Here is a 17,562-nt window from a genome sequence, read left to right on the forward strand (position 1 = left end):
GCCACAGCAGTGCTGTAGAAAACCTCTTCCTTTCCCCAAGGCCTTGGCCCACATTTCCTAGGAGAAAAAAAAGCCAGAGGGGCAGCACTGACTCTTCCTCCCTTGGCTGTCCCCTTGTATCAACATAAAAAAGTGGGTAATTGACAAGTCCCCAGTCTGGGTAGGATGTTTTAAGAGAATTACTGTACTGATTGGAAGACTCTAAAAGCTGTGCCAACTCAGCATGATTTTGTTTCCTTCTCATAGTCGCCTTGAGCCAAGAGGAAAGGAGTGGTATAAATATTTTAATAAACAAAATAAATAAATACATACAGTATCTTCCCTTCACATGAACATACACTTACTTTTCTTTCTATACCTTAAGATCTCTGAAATACACTAAATATGTTTCTGGGTAAGTAAAAGAAGCCAAAGCTTGCCCAAACCCATGCAGTCTCATCCATGCTTGCAACTTTTACCAGCCAGTGGAATGAGGGAAATGTTTGGCCAATGGTGTCTGACTACTTCAAACCAAATAAAACAGAAAAGATAAGAAATCTGCAGCTGATCTGGATCACAGAAGAACTCTTGTTATAAATGTATGAAGGAATAAAAACATAAATGTCAAAACCCCAATTAGGACTGTGCACAGAGGTTTGTGTGTGTGTGTAAAGTGCCTTCAAGTCACAGCCGACTTATGGCGACCCCTTTTGGGGTTTTCATGGCAAGAGACTAACAGAGGTGGTTTGCCAGTGCTTTCCTCTGCACAGCAACCCTGGTATTCCTTGGTGGTCTCCCATCCAAATACTAACCAGGGCTGACCTGTTTAGCTTCTGAGATCTGACGAGATCAGGCTAGCCTGGGCCATCCAGGTCAGGGCGCACATAGGTTTACCAACCCGAAAATAAACCCGAAGAAAGGCATTTCGGTAATTTTGGGGATTGGGTTTATTGGACTCAATTTGGGAGGGGGACTCGAAATAAACCGAATACCCATACCGGTAAATGGGTATTCCAGCTTTTTTAAAGTTTCCCCAGAAATAATTGGGTTTATTTTAGCCTATGGGCATTTTTTTCGAAGCTCATTTTTAGAGGCAGAGTTACCAAATTTTCAGGGTAGGTGCAAGGGACTCTCTTTGCATGAACCCCGAAGTTTGGCAAAGTTTGGGTCAGGGGGTCCAATTTTATAGGTCCCCAAAGGGGTCGCTCCCTTCTTCATAGAAAAGCACAGCCCCAACAATTTCTTCATAGAAAAGCACAGCCCTAGCCCAAACAATTTATTCTGCTGGCTCTACAGTCTGGATAAACCCAGAACTGTTAATAATCTGCAGGGGCAGAATTACTCCAAGTTCTGTGGAAATAACAGCAGGACTTTAGCATCATAACTTATATTTAAATAGGATGTAGGCCATTTTTACCTCTACACATCTCATAGTAGTAGGCTTACAGATAGGGGGCTACCTGAAGTGCTACATGCCTGAATGGCAATTTGAATCTGGGTTTCCCCAATCTTTATCCAACACATCTCCACAATATACTTCCCCTTTGATGTGGACGTGCTGGATCTGTGTAGCAACACATATGTTTTGCAGATAAGACGTCTGGTTCACTCCCTAGAACCTTCCATTAAGGATCAGTGCTAAAATGCCTAAAAAGACTATCTGATCTGCTAGATGGCTGGGCTTGAAACCTGCTGTCAGATGAATCAGATAGCAGAAGATGGATGAATCATTAGTCTGAAACAGATGTAAAACTATGTCCTATGGCCTCTTTGCAGATGGTTACAGCAGGGTAGCAGGAAGGTTCATATTTAAGTCACCTATGCTAATTCATAACAAGCTCATTATCTGAAATTATTAAAAGTATGACTGGACCACATGCCATGTGTAAACCCAGTCCAGCATCTAGTTTAACAACAAACAATGAACAGGTTCTAGGTTTTAATTATGCCTAGTTTGGTGTAGTGGTTACAACCGTCGTACAATTAGCTTCCCCTCCCTACAACAGACACACTGTGAAGTAGGTGAGGCTGAGAGAGTGGGACTAGCCCAAGGTCACCCAGCTGGCTTCATGTGTAGGAGTGGGGAAACAAATCCAGTTCACTAGATTAGCCTCCACCACTCATGTGGAGGAATGGGGAATCAAACCTGGTTCTCCAGATCAGAGTCCACTGCTCCAAACCACCGCTCTTAACCACTACACCACACTGACTCTCAAATGACTGTACACTGGAACAGTTGGTCAGACAGCCAATGAGGGGGGTAGCGATCTTGCACTTGGTTCTGAGTGGGGCTCAAAACCTGATGAGAGATGTAGAAGTTGTTGCACCAGTTGGGAACAGTGACCATAATGCTGTTAAGTTCAGCATTCATATCAACAGAAAGTTGCCCCTAAAGTCCAAAACTGTAACATTTGATTTCAAAAGAGGGAACTTTACAAAAAATGAGGGGAAAACGCTGAAAGGAAAACACAAGAGAGTCTAATCCCTAGAGGATACTTGGAAGATATTTAAAACCACATGAATTGGAGCCCAGTTAGAATGCATTCCACAGGTTAACAAAAGCACTGCCAAGTCAAAAAGAATGCCTGAACAGTTAATAACACATGTCAAGGAAGCTATAAAAAGAAAAGATCCAATTGGAAGTTCTGCCTCAATGAACTGAACAGAAAGGACCACAACAATAAATGTGTCATTAATTAGTAGGGTTATCAGGTCCCTCTTCGCCACTGGCGGGAGGTTTTTGGGGTGGAGCCTGAGAAGGGCAGGGTTTGGGGAGGGGAGGGACTTCAATGCCATAGAGTCCAATTGCCAAAGCAGCCATTTTCTCCAGATGAACTGATTTCTGTCGCCTGGAGACCGGTTGTAATAGTGGGAGATCTCCAGCTAGTACCTGGAGGTTGGCCACCCTAATAATTAGGCATGCAGAAAGAGAAGTTGAGGAGCAGGTAAAGCATCAAGACAAACAAATATTTCTTTAAATATATTTGGAGCAGAAAACCAACCAGAGAAGCAGTTGGGCCTTTGGATGACCAAAAAATAAAGGGATTGATAAAGGAACATGAGGAGATGCAGAAGCTCAATGGATTTTTTTTTGCTTCTGAGTCAAATTGAGGTGACTCAAATTAGGGAACTCAAATGTGAGATAGTTGATCTACTAATCCGAGCACTAAATTCAACCACCGTACCAAAGGGGTCCAGAGGGGAACCAGGAAATTACAGGCCAGTCAGCCTAACATCTGTCCTATGAAAATTAGTATACATTTTAATCAAAGACTATTAGGCACATAGAGGAACCAAGCCTGCTGAGGACTCAAACCCCATTCAATCCAGGCTCCACCCACCAATCTCTGTGTGTGTGTGTGTTAAGTGCCGTCAAGTCGCTTCCGACTCGAATTTCCTAATGTGGAGTCGGCAAACATTTCCACCCAACAGCCAACCTAAGTAACTTTATTGGCCTCTCTATCTCTACTTAGGAAATCTGTGGTCCAGTTGTGTCGTGTCAGCCACTGGGCTAGGCCCACTTGCATGGTAGGGAACCCTTAAGAACTTGTGGGGTGGCACCTCACTTTCCCCTGTATCCCCCTCCCCTCAGTATTTCTTCTTTTCTACCTCCTGGCACCCCCCATGGCATCTCCCCTTTCCCTCCCTCATTCTCACCTTCTCAGCCATTCACAAACCTACCTTTTATCTGTCTCCCAACTCCAGCTATATTGATTGTTCATTTATATTCAACATTTTTCCACAATGGGCACCAAAGCAGTTTACATTATTTTCCTCTTCTCCTTTTTAATCTGCACAATAACCCTGTGAGGTAGGTTAGGATGAAAGTATGTGACTGGCTCAAATCACCTGGTGAGCTGGCCTGAGCCTGACTTGGTTGGGAAAGGGCAGGGTATAAATAAAATAAAAATAGCAAGATGGGGATTCGAACCTAGGTCTCCCAGACCATACTCTGAAGCTCTAATTGCTACACCACAGTGCCTTTCATAGAGTGGCTGCTCTTGAACAGAGGCAAGCAGCCTAGTAGAGTCATGGAAGTGGAGTAGTATCAAGTCACCGAGAGCTTGCTGCCAGGCCTAGGGGTGCCAACCTCTAGGTGGGACCTGGATATCTCCCAGAATTACAACTGAACTCCAGATGGCAGGAGTTCCCCTAGAGAAAACAACTGCTTTGGAGGGTAGACTCTATGGCATTATATTTGGCTGAGGCCTCTCCCCTCCCCAAACCTTGCTTTCCTCAGAATCCACCACAAAATCTCCAGGAATTTTCCAACCTGGAGCTGGCAACCCTAGGACTGATGCCTGTATCCAACAAGTCCTCCCTCAAAGGCCAAAATTGGCCTGGAAAGGACCCTGCTCCCCCCCCCTGCTTTTTACTCACAGAAACCCACCCTAGAATATTGTGGTTGCCTAGCAACAGCTACTAAAGGGATCCATTGCTTAAAGCTACAGACACTCCTTTTATCATTTTCAGGCCTTTAAAATCCCCCAATGTATCTTTCGCATTTTCCTGCAAACCTGGGGCCTTTTCCAGGTTTGTAGAAAAGCCTTTCTTGCCTGTTTGCAGTTCCAGTCACCGGATTTAAGTATCCTCAGATTTGGCCAACTTCACTACTACTATACAGATGATGATACATGGGGCCCCTAACACCCACTGGATGGTAAAGTTGAGACCATTGTCTCAACATGGCTTGAAACATTAAAATCTAATACTTATAATTTATGAAAGCTAATGGGAGCCTTTTTAAAAGCAGCCCTAGGAAAAAAATCTTTAAAAATCCCTCTGAAAGAACAGTTGGCTCAAAAATACCAATGTTTTTAGGATTTAAAAACTATGAAGTGATGAAATAAATAATTCATTCAGAGACATCTAAAAGCTGCTCCAACTTACAGTGCATTAATAATGTATACCTCTGATACGACACTCAAATACAAGCAACTTTGAAACAACCAATTTTAAAATGCTTTTCAAAAGGCTGCCTTTATTTTAAAGGCTTGGAATAGATGTACCCTGGTGTTATCAGAAAAGCAAATGCGAAACACGCTTTATAACTAATCAATATGAAAAGAATAGACTACAAAAATTCTAAGCCATTGATAGAAGAATAAAGCTTGACCCAATATATTCTTGTAGCGTTAATGTGCCATTAAAGCTAATGTTTAAAAATGGCCATTTTTGAATCTTGGACAAAAGATAATTAGGTGGCCCATTAAAACTTTCAGGGGGAAAAAGTATTAGTCTACACGATTAACAGTTACTAATATAAAATGCAATATTATATGATTGCTTCCAGTACTGTAGTGGGGAAAAAACCTGTGTCGACAAGAGAAACTGTACAGGTCACCACATAGTCCTGTCTATGTTAATCCTATTTATCTATAATTCTAGCATTAACAGAATAATCCTAAACAGAGTTGAACGGTGTAATAAACAGTCCATTGATTTCAATGGACTTAGAAGGGATGAACTCTGTTTAGGATTGGTTCTTGTAGGTTATCCGGGCTGTGTAACCGTGGTCTTGGTATTTTCTTTCCTGACGTTTCGCCAGCAGCTGTGGCAGACATCTTCAGAGGAGTAACACTGAAGGACAGTGTCTCTCAGTGTCAAGTGTGTAGGAAGAGTAATATATAGTCAGAAAGGGGTTGGGTTTGAGCTGAGTCATTGTCCTGCAAAGTATTAAAGGTAATGTGCAAATCATTGTCCTGTAAGAATCAAGATAATGTGCTAATGAGGGTGTGGTATGTTAATGTGGAACCATTGTATCCTGAAGTGATCTGTTAACATGTGGAATCCAAGGCTAATCAGCATGGCTATTGTGGACTGTAGTCTTTGTTAGTCTGGCGGTTTTCAGGACAGGAAGCCAAGCCTTATTCATTCTTAAACTCTCTTCTGTTAAAGTTGTGCTGATGTTTATGAATTTCAATGGCTTCTCTGTGCAATCTGACAAAATAGTTGGTAGAATTGTCCAGTCTTTCAGTGTCTTGGAATAAGACACTGTGTCCTGTTTGGGTCAGTCCATGTTCAGCCACTGCTGATTTCTCAGGTTGGCCAAGTCTGCAGTATCTTTCATGTTCTTTTATCCTTGTTTGTATGCTGCATTGTGTGGTCGTGATGTAAACTTGTTCACAACTGCAAGGTATACAATATACTCCTGCAGAGGTGAGGGGGTCTCTTTTGTCTTTTGCTGATCATAGTATCTGTTGTATTTTCTTGGTGGGTTTAAACACTGTTTGTAGGTTATGTTTTTTTCAAAAGTTTTTCCATCCTATCAGTGACTCCTTTAATAAATGGCAAGAATACCTTTCCTATAGGAGACTGTTTTTCCTGAGTTTTCTGATTTTTGTTTGGTTTAATGGTCCTTCTGATTTCATTTCTGGAATAGCCGTTTGCTAGCACTGCGTGATTTAGATGATTAATTTCTTCCTTGAGAAACTGTGGTTCACAGATCCGTTTTGCACGGTCCATTAATGTTTTGATTATTTCTCTTTTCTGTCAGGGGTGGTGGTTGGAGTTTTTGTGTATGTAGCCATCTGTGTGAGTTGGTTTCCGGTAGACCTTGTGACCTAACTGAAAGTTTGTTTTACGGATGACAAGGGTATCAAGAAATGGGAGTTTACCCTCAATTTCTTTTTCCATGGTAAACTGAATGTTTGGATGGATATTATTGAGATGGTTTAGAAAGTCCATTAATGGCAGCACTGCATTGTTTATGCAACTTGATCTCCCTTTGTGGGTGCACACATTCTAAACAACTGAGAACAAAGTTGATACTTCCAAGCATTTATAGATTGAAAACTGGTTTGTAGTTCCATGTGCATTGCCTGATGACCACAACATTAAATATCAATTTACCAGTTCCTAGCAATTTCACCCTATACTTCCTCCAAGGAGCTCAGGGTGGTGAACATAATTCTTCTCTCGTCTCTCACAACCATTCTGTGAGGTAGGTTAGGCTGGAAGACCTAACTGGTCACCCATTGAGCTTCTTGGCTGAGTGGGGATTTGATCCTGGGTTCCCCTGATCCTAGACAGATGCTCTAACCACTATACAAAATTCACTAGCTCTTGTATGTGTGAAAGAGTCACAGTTTTAATTTCTTGTCAATGACATTACCACCAATGCAATGTTTTTCAGTGGAATCCATTTACACATCCAGCTGAAAGTCATAACAGAAATGATGTACATACAATAACCATCTGGCTGCAAAATTTTCAATGACCTTTGTTTATGAACCTTCTTTATTTAATGTAACCTGTAGACCAGGGGTCTCAAAACTGCGGCTCCAGAGCCGCATGCGGCTCTTTGGCATGTTGAGTGCGGCTCTCCGAACTTGGTTCGGCCCCTGCTCTTGCACCCACTCACGCCAGCAGCCGGGCTGCAGAGCCGGCGCGCCTGAGAGAGAGCGAGAGCGGGCGAGCTGGCGCGCTGTCTCTCCCTCCCCCCTGCCATCGAGAATGGCCGGGTCCCCCTTTCCCTTGCCCTCAGTGGTTGGGAGGCTAAAGCCTCCCCTCCCCTCTAGCTGCGCAATTGCTGGGCGGGCGGCTCGGCGGTTCCTGGCCCCCCCGCCTATAAGCTGTTGGGCGGGGCGGGCTTCCTTTGTAGACCTGGCCTCCGGCTGAGTCCCATTGGGAGGCCATGTCTACCCACTGGCTTTCTTGGCGGTAGACCTGGACTCCGAGGAGGGGAAAATGTCCCCCTTCAGAGGCCTGGTCTACCAACTGGCTTCTATGGGCCTCCGGAGGCCAGGTCTACTGCCAAGAAAGCCAATGGGTAGACCTGGGCTCCCAATGGGACTCAGCCGGAGGCCAGGTCTACCAATAGGCTTTTATGGCGGTAGACCAGGCCTCCAGACGAGGACTCCGGACGGGGAGGGGGAAATGGCAGGGACTTACAATTTAATTTTTATCAAAAATAAGATCACTATTAAGTATGATATCAAGTTTTATTCAGTGTACCTATAGTTTAATTAAGACTTAAAACTTTAATTAAAGTTGATTAAGTTAATAAACAGTGTACCTACCTATATAGTTTAAGTTTAAGAAATTTGGCTCTCAAAAGAAATCTCAATCGTTGTACTGTTGATATTTGGCTCTTTTGACTAATGAGTCTGCCGACCCCTGCTGTAGACCAAGGGTGTCGAATTCATTTGTTACGAGGGCCGGATATGACATAAGTGTCATTTGGTCGGGCCGGGCCATGCCTCGCCAGCCCAGAATGGAACTGGAGGGGGTGGCTGCCTCGGCTGGCTTGCAGGCCGAATAAAAGCTCTCAAAAGGCCAGATCCGGCCCGCAGGCCTTATGTTTGACACCCCTGCTGTAGACTGCTGAGACACAAACTGGAAACACATTTGAGCCACAGGCCAGGCTAAGTTTTATATGTCTGCATTAGTAGGTCATGAAAATCCTCATTATGCAGATGGAAAGAGAGGCTCGAATGCAATGTCTCCAAAGAACCCATGGCTGAGCAGAGATTAAGCTCCAATCCCAGCACAGTTCTGCATATAACATAATTTGCACAAACTTTGTTTAAATGAGTTACGGAATTGCAATTTGAACTGTTCAAGATATTAGAAGTGGCAGCTCTCAGAAGGTTTAATGCATATTTTCTTATTAATTCTTCTAATTCCAGTTGCGACATTTGTACAGCCATTCAACTGGCTAATAGTTTGAGAAGACAAACATCACAGCTGAAAAGCTACTCTAATTAATAAAGAATTTTGCTCTGGATCTCTGCTCCTCAGCCTTCTCAATATTATAAGAACAGCATATGTACAACATACATAGACACACAGATGATGCTAGTACAATATGCAACAATTATATCTGAGCCTGGCTTTGGTTGGGGTAGAGCAGGATACAAATTTAAAAAATGTATAAATAAATCTATAAATGGTGAATGCTGACATTCAAATATAAACATTGAAAATACCAGGTGAACCTTGCTTGGTGGACCAACATGAATAATTTCTGATAATCTCATGAAGAACAACTTTTATTGTGGAATCATTTTGGGACATTCACACATTTAATCTGGCATTCTCCGAATTTCAGACATTCATGGTAAAACATAAGAGTACTGAAAATCCAATAGTCACACATCCAGACGAAGAATCAGATGAATGACATCAAACTGAAGCCAAAAATTCTCTTACACAGAGATTGTTAGCTTCTGCAGTATTGACTGAGTCTGTGATCAATTCAAATTCTCATAAAAGTTGAGATGTGCTTAGAAACTACAAGCACCCTTTGGTAAACCAGTTCAACAATAACCATTGAGGAATACATACAGCACACATATGCCTAGTGATAGAAACATTTGATGCAGTCACAAGAGTAGCTAACTCAGCAAAAATTTGTTAAGCCAATCACAGTATAAATTATTAAATCCAAATTGTGTGATAAAAGTCAACCGTGAGTTAAGAGAAGATTAAAAAGCCAAACAATGTAAAATGAGAACAGTGAATTAATCTGAACTTGTTTGTAGTATGAAAGATGCTCTTACCTTTGTTATTGTATACATCTAGATAGTTTGGTGCTGAAAAAATTGTAATTAGCGAAGGGAAGCCTGTTGTCTGGCTTTTCCTGTACATACGGTACCTACGACAAATTGCATAAGTAATATTATTAGTATCATTAATTTCTCACATGGTGGTATTAATTTAGACCTTGTTATGGATTTGCTACAGGATATCTGGCTAAGTTGTAGACAAAGGAAGAATCCAGTACGCAGTTGTGATGTTACATGGATTTTGCAGAAGCGTGCATGTCCATAACTGTATGCTCATTTACGGTCACAGGATACAGTTCACCAGGTAGTAAGGTTTCACAATTATTATGCCAATAATGCTTGAGTAGAATGCATGTTAGATACACCACAGACTTAAAGCAGGCCCAAACCTGGTTACACAGACTTAAAACAGGCCTTTAAAGATGCGCAAATAACTGATTGTCTTCATTTGGGTATTGGATAGAAGATGCTCCAGCAAGTCAGAATAAGCGGATGAAAGACTGCCCACATGCCCTTTCTGTATCTGTTTTGACACCATGGACCACACTTCCTTCCAAATTTAAAAAGCCACTTTGGTTTCACCAAAGGAAGGGAAATAGTTAGGTACACCCCAAACTGCCTATTAAAAGGAATAATTGTATTTTTTGAACTATGTTAAGACAGTACTGTACACAAAATAATCCAGATTCTTTCACCCTTTCATGGAAATGCAAAGGATGTCAGTTCTAGAGCAGTACGGAAAATAAGCCTACTAAAATTCTCTTTGTATTTACACTTGTGATGAGAATAAGTTTAAACAGTCTCAGCTGGTAGATATTTAGTCGATCAGTAGCAAAAAATTTAAAAACCCAGAATTTTGAAAGTGAACCAAAAAAGAAAAAAATGGACACATACTGGATAACCACACTGAAAAACCCTAGCCTAATAGTGAAATAATACAAAGTCCCTCAAAATCTTGGCAGTAAAGTGAAAAAAAGTACTTTACCTGTGCTGGCCAATGGCCGTAACAATAAAATGTAAATGTAATGTACTTTACCACATCGAGAGTAATTACACACTAGCATTCTATGTAGATACTTCTATTACAGAAAACCATCAGTGAAAACATAACTCGATAAGTTGTTGAGTACCTCAGTAAAGATGCCTAATATGTTGTACAAAGCTTTTGAATTTATTGGAAAAAAGTGTGCAGCCATATTTAGAACAAATGCTGGCAACAGTTTAGACAACCATATGATCAGTGGTGAATGTTTGGAACATAAAAACACACACACTCAAAGCAACAGCCTGCTGCGTCATACCACAAACAACTTTGAAATTCAACAACCTTTCAAAGACCATTACCAACGCAATATTGGGGGTAGAGGGTGGTGGCATTGGAGAGAGAGAGAGAGAGAGAGGGAGGGAGAGAGGGAGGGAGAGAGGGAGGGAGGGAGGGAGGAAGGAAGGAAGAGTCATGCTATGGGAGTAGGATTGCCAACCTCCAGGTGGTTTTCAATAAGAAACAACAGCACGAGGCTCATATGCAATGTTAAAGTCTTTACTCTTGAGTAGACCATAATTCTTTACTCTTAAGTAGACCACGATTGTTTACATTAAAGTCTTATATTTACTCTTGAGTAGACCACAATTTTACATGTAATTATTTCATTACACTCCTTTGCATGAAATAATATACAATTGATGACTATGTACAAACAACATTCAACACACACGTATAATCAAATCTCTCCAAACACAATATGAAATAACTGCAAAACTTAATGCAGGAAAAATTCTCGTATGGCTTAATTAAGGAGCACGGAGCCCCATGCCCCAGCCAAGATGATATGTCTTGATTTACATTTAAGGCCCTAGGTAAAGAGTCATCAAAGGAGATGGTATATTTCAGCTTCGTACCTTGGTCTGAGATTGACCACTGAGATAAAGCATCTCTCAGATTGCCTGTCCATTTTAAACTTCGATGGGAGATATACGAGTTGTTCAAATCATAAACATCTGAACGATGAGCGTCCGGGGGGGGGGGGCAATGATAAAGTCAACTGTGCAGGGAGGTGCTCACTTTCACAGCGTGTTCCGATGGAGAAGTCGCTCACCCTAGGGAGGGCATCAAGGGAAACCATAATGTAATCCACCACACTAGAGCCTCGAGGGGAAATAAACGAGAACTCCCCCGGGATATCCCCCAGGGAGGAGCTGTTTAAAATCCTTAAATTGAGTCCAATGCTTAGATCAATCAGAAGTGGAGCTGCGCTGTTGGTGACTTGGTCTTTAGAAATCCTTGGAGTAAAAAGCAGGGGTGGGAGCAATTAATCATTAATCCATGGTATATAGGACGACACGGCATCATTGTTGGGGCCCAGTCTGGCGTTTAAATCTCCTGCCAAAATAATACAGGCTGATGGATAGCTGGCAATCAATGAATCCAAATATTTCCTCAGGGTTGTCCAGGCTAGGTTCCGTGATTTAATCGTGGGCATAGGAGGAATATAAACGTTTATTACTAGGAAAAGGCCCAACTGGTGTCTGAGTAGAATGGCTTGAGCATACGGAGGCTCAGAAGACAAAGAGGTGATTTTAAATTTTGTTGTAGAGTTCACCAAGCAACAAAGACCTGCCTTAGGACGACCCTTGGAATGTAATTTATATGCTGGTAGCGAAAAAACGGTAAATCCGGGAGCAAAAGGATCACTGGTGCACCAGGTTTCTTGTAGCAATACGATGTCAAAAGAAAGCAAGAATCTCATAAGATCTAGGTCTTTAAATTTCCTCCCCCAACCAGAGATGTTCCAGGAGGCCAAGCACAATTTGGTGGGCATAGATGAACAAGATATGTTTTGCGGGAGTAGTCAGTCCTCCAGAGTAATGAGATTTATAGAAACGTGGGATTCAGGGCAAACACAGCCGTTAGTGAGCACCTTCTTAGTTAAAACGTGCGAAAGTGAGTTGGAATCTGAAGGTTCAAGGTGTTCTGCAATTGATAGATTGGAGCAAGTAAGAGCAATTTCCTCAAGTTCTGGAGGGGCGTTGAGTTTGTTGTTCGAAGGTATAGAAATGTCCTGTAGAGAGCTAGCAGTCTGGGTATCTGCTAGAGTGACCAAGTTTATTTCCGTAGGATTAGATGGTAGTAAGGGAGGAATTTGCTTCCTCGTGATATCCAATTTTTCATGAAGCATTGATAAGTTGTTGTTCAGAAGAGAAGCAGACTGCTTGTGAACAAGCGACTCTGCACATTCTATAGGTGGATTAGCAGTGGTTTTTATTGTGTGGGAAGAGTTCATCGGGGAACCTTTCTTAGCAGGAGAGTAATTCTTAGATCTCATAATGGGGTTCCCCAGGAACAAAGGTTTTATGAGGGGGTCCCGAAAGAACCTTGTGAGAATGATATTAAAATGAGCCAAGTGGGCTTTTCTGCCCCATAGAGTCTTAGGAATGGTGGCACTCCTGAACGTTAAGACAACTCTAGTGTCCCGATTAAGTCTAGGTAAGTAATTGAACTTCACTAAGTCGATGGAGTCCGGGTTAATCTTAGTTAGAGCTGATAGAGAGCTTGTGATAGACTCTCTAGATGACCATCTGCCTTCATTTCTTGGATCCGGAGCAATCGTCAGAGCAATTTGGCATCTATCCAGCTGGCGGAGATGACAATGGCCTGAATTAATGGGTGCCCCGTTGAAAAGAGAAGACTTGGATAGAATTGGAGGAGTCCAACATGCAGAATCGGAGGAGTCCAACATCCAGACGCCACTTCTAGATTAGTGTGCGTTTCGCCAAAGAGACTGCTTCATCAGTAAGCTGGTCTCCGTATAATTTCCTGGCAAATTGCCAACATGCAACGCAGTTTTCATGGCGAATTGCCAGTATTCAACCACTTCAAGGGTGAGAAGCACCTCTACAAAAAATAACATTTTTTACTATAACATAAGTCCCTCTTAAATTATTGTAATTAAAGGAGCATCAGAAATGCAAATCATCACGCTTACCATAAGATTCAGACCACCAAAACCTCAATGGGTTCCCTTTCTTTGTCCTAAGGTTCAGTGGTCTCATTGCTATGGATCCAATTTAATGCTGTTGGTGGCAAACCACAGTCAGCTGCAGTCACATACCTAATGCATGAGTCAGGTTATTTCATTTAAAGGAACAGCCATTCAGCATGCCAGTAGTACCTTCATTCTATTTTGATTAATTTGGAAAGTTATTGTTTACAAAATTATTATTTACAATCTTCTCAATGGGGATGAGGATACTCTTAAGGAATTTTAAGGAAATTCGTAAGGAGTTTAAAGAAATTTAAGGAAAACCAGAAGGAAGTTAAAGGAAAATTAGAGAAAACATGACAAGTCAAAATCAGTGTTCAGACCGGCGGGCACTAAAGTTTTAAAAAGGAAGATCATTTCCTGCCTAAGAAGTATCTTCCGTCTGTCCTGCCGGCAGAACGGACGTGGTCTGTATTGCCAAATTACGAAAAAAATGCATGTCATTTTCAGTATGCCCCTTCTCAAGATAGTGCGCTATGAGGGGCGTGTCCTGGTTTTCCTTAAATTTCTTTAAACTCCTTAAGAGTTTCCTTAAAACTCCTTAAGAGTATAATGTTATTTTTTGTAGAGGTGCTTCTCATCCTTGAAGTGGTTGAATACTGGCAATTTGCCGTGAAAACTGCGTTGCATGTTGGCAATTTGCCGGGAAATTATACAGAGACCAGCTTACTGATGAAGCAGTCTCTTTGGCGAAACGCACACTAATCTAGAGGTGACGTCTGGATGTTGGACTCCTCCGATTCTGGATGTTGGACTCCTCCGATTCTATCCAAGTCTTCTCTTTCAACACCCCATCTTGGCGGGGGCATGGGGCTCCGTGCTCCTTAATTAAGCCATACGAGAATTTTTCCTGCATTGAGTTTTGCAATTATTTCATATTGTGTTTGGAGAGATTTGATTATATGTGTGTATTGAATGTTGTTTGTACATAGTCATCAATTGTATATTATTTCATGCAAAGGAGTGTAATGAATTAATTACATGTAAAATCATGGTCTACTCAAGAGTAAAGAATTGTGGTCTACTCAAGAGTAAAGGCTTTATCATTGCATATGAGCCTCGTGCTGTTGTTTCTTATTGAAAATATCCATTGTACAGCATAGGTAATTTTTTGTATATTTTAACATCCAGGTGGTGGCTGGAGATCTCCTGCTATTACAACTGATCTCCAGGAGACAGAGATCAATTCACCTGGAGAAAATGGCCACTTAAGGTGGACTTATATCCAATTGCATTATATGGCATTATACCCAATTGAAGCCCCATCCCTCCCCAAACCCTGGCCTTCTCAAGATCCACCCCCCAAATCTCCAGGTATTTCTCAACTTGGAGCTGGCAACCCTATATGGGAGTGAAAACCGCAAAGATTCCCGAGGGGGATCTCTGGCCTGAATGCAACAGGTATCTTTTTTTATTTTTGCTGCTTTGTGACAACAATATTTTGTGCAGGGTACCCTTTGGAACAGCTGCATTTGTTGTATCTTTCCCCCATCCTTCTACCAGGGAGCTTCCCACATCTGACTTTCTTACAGCCCATTCCTGAGCTTTCGACGTGCAGGGACGGTGGGGAGGAGGCACCACCACAGTTCCTCCTAAGAAGTTCCCCACATGCCAAAAGCATGAAAAAGCCTCTAACAGGCTTTTTTTGTGTAAAATTGGGCAAAAAGCCCCATAGAGAATAGCGAGAATAGGAGGTGCAGCAACGCCATTCTTGGCGCTGGCGTCCAGGGCTGAAAGGGGACAGGAGGCTGCCAAATGGCAGCTCTTTCTCCCAAAACACCCCAGGAATGCCTCCTGGGACGCTGGGACGTCCCCTGGAACGCCTGCTCAGAGGCAGAAAGTGTCTTCCCAAAATCTTCCTATCCTCCTGCTAGAGCACCACCCCGTGTTGTGTAACATAAAACAACTGCAAGGGCTGAAGTTGCAAAAGGGTGCATTAATCTTTTTTCCACAGAGAAATGAAAGACAAATCCCTCTTTAAAAAGAAAAAGTGAGTATAAGCGAAATCAATGACTATATCTAACAAAGTAGATTTCCTAAAAAGTAATTACCCCCTCCATAATAATGCTACATAGAAGCTGTCTACATGAATGAGAACTGACATATGAGAAGCAGCCCTGTGAGAATACTCGGACCAAAGCTGGAAATCTGACAAACATGCTAAATATGTGGCATAATAAGCGACTGTGTAATGAAAACTGGGTGCTACGGTTTTAAATTATTTACTGAATGTAGAAGAACTAAATAATTAATGTATGGTTTTCATTTTTGTGAACCCAAAGACACTTTACATTTTCCCCATCTGTCTACGTGCAAAAACAAAAACAAAAATTAATTGGCAGTGTAGCTGTTAGCCTGAGCAAAAAAGAGACCACAGAGCTGTGTTTCCTCTCAGTGACCTATAACAGGTATTCCTGTTCCAAGCAATCGCTGCATCTCTCCAAAGAGCCCTGCATATTAGGGAAGTTAATGAATAATGAGACCTACTCCTGCAAGCATGAACCTACTCAGAAGTAGGGGAGGGGCCGTGGCTCAGTGGTAGAGAATCTGCTTTGCATGCAGAAGGTCCCAGGTTCAATCCCTGGCATCTCCAGATAAAGGGACTAGGCAAGTAGGTGATGTGAAAGTCCTCAGCCTGAGACCCTGGAGAGCCGCTGCTGGTCTGAGTAGACAATACTGACTTTGATGGACCAAGGGTCTGATTCAGTATATGGCAGCTTCATGTGTTCACACAATTTGTGCACACGCTGACTAAAATTACTGAGTGACAGGAATGAGCCCGACAATAGGAAAAAAAAGGAAATGTATCCAAATAAGTACATAATACATTTCATTCCCTACAAAGACAGCTAAGACCTCTAGGGAAGAGATGGCTAGAGTAGGTCAGCTCTCATTTTAGGAATGTTCATTGTCACCATGGGCTGTTTCAGGATGCATCAGTATATAAGTAAGGAGTGCTGATACTTTCACACAGGCTTATGTTGCCTCCATCTCTCCTCCCTCTGTCATGGTTTGAAACAAGGTTGCAAACCAGAGTTTGTGCAAAGTGTGGTTTGGGCCATTGCTCCACCTACGGAGGTTGCCTGACTACAGAGATGGCCTCCAGAGTGGATGGAAATGGAAACCACTCTAGGAGTTCCCTAACCACTCTAGTCTTTCCTCCCAGCTTCTCTGTCCACAGCCTTGTCTTCCAATCTACATTCCTACTCAAGTAACTGACCTTTCTTGTACCTTACAGCTGCTAAAAAGGTCGCCATTGCAAAAGCAAAGACAGACATTGGGACAAGAGAAATAGTTAACAATTATTAAGTGAACAAGCAAATGTTCTGAAGTATTTTGAGATTCAGAAAATATGGAAAATGGGAGAGGAACACTGTGAAACAATACACCTGGAACATAGCTCTGCCAGGAACAGGATGAAGATCTCAACAGGCAATTCTTTGGCTATTCTGTTCCACTGTTGCAGCCAGCAACTAGTGAAAGGCCTGAGGGTAGTCAAGTAAGGCCTCAGTGGCTTGGAACAGCATTTGGAGATTCTTGGGAAAGATGGGCGATGTGGCAAAGAACATTGTTTAAGTGCATATGTAGAATGCAAATCATGGTTTGGAGCCTAAACTAGAACATAATGGTACATCTACATGCCCCAAGAAGTACTCCCTCACCAAAGGCAGGTACGTAATATAAAAACCCAACCAGCAATTTCTGAACACTAGGACTACGCCCATTTTCATTTTGAAGTATACTGAAGAACGATCTGTTTTACCTTCACAGATGGAGGAAATGTACAGAAGGCAACAAGCAGGAGCATTATTTATTTAAACACTCACCCGGCATCCTGGGCTTCGTGAGCTCGGAGTATAGATAATAAGTTATTTTGCTGTAAGAAGTCGCATACAGCAGGATAACTGTCAGGGAGGGAAAAAAAAGAGAAGCGTGTATTATTGAGGTGACCAGAGGTGATACATTTGCCTTTGACACTCACCAATGTCTTACTGAATAAAATGGTTCAGACTATAGAGTCAGGTGATTTTCTC

General features: G+C 42.1%; 1 protein-coding gene across 4 annotated transcripts in view; it reads right to left on the minus strand.

The window, feature by feature from the left end:
* Nucleotides 1-17,562, minus strand: part of PPP3CA (protein phosphatase 3 catalytic subunit alpha) — a 269,945-nt gene that overhangs the window by 32,265 nt on the left and 220,118 nt on the right. For all 4 annotated transcript variants that reach the window (XM_056855980.1, XM_056855978.1, XM_056855979.1 and 1 more), the window contains exons 7-8: nucleotides 17,356-17,433; nucleotides 9,483-9,577 (exon numbers count right to left, since the gene is read on the minus strand). In XM_056855980.1, the coding sequence (XP_056711958.1) occupies nucleotides 9,483-9,577; nucleotides 17,356-17,433 (173 nt within the window). The remainder of the gene's footprint in view (nucleotides 1-9,482; nucleotides 9,578-17,355; nucleotides 17,434-17,562) is intronic.

The sequence above is a fragment of the Euleptes europaea genome, chromosome 9 (assembly GCF_029931775.1).
Source record: "Euleptes europaea isolate rEulEur1 chromosome 9, rEulEur1.hap1, whole genome shotgun sequence".
Lineage (NCBI taxonomy): Eukaryota > Metazoa > Chordata > Lepidosauria > Squamata > Sphaerodactylidae > Euleptes > Euleptes europaea.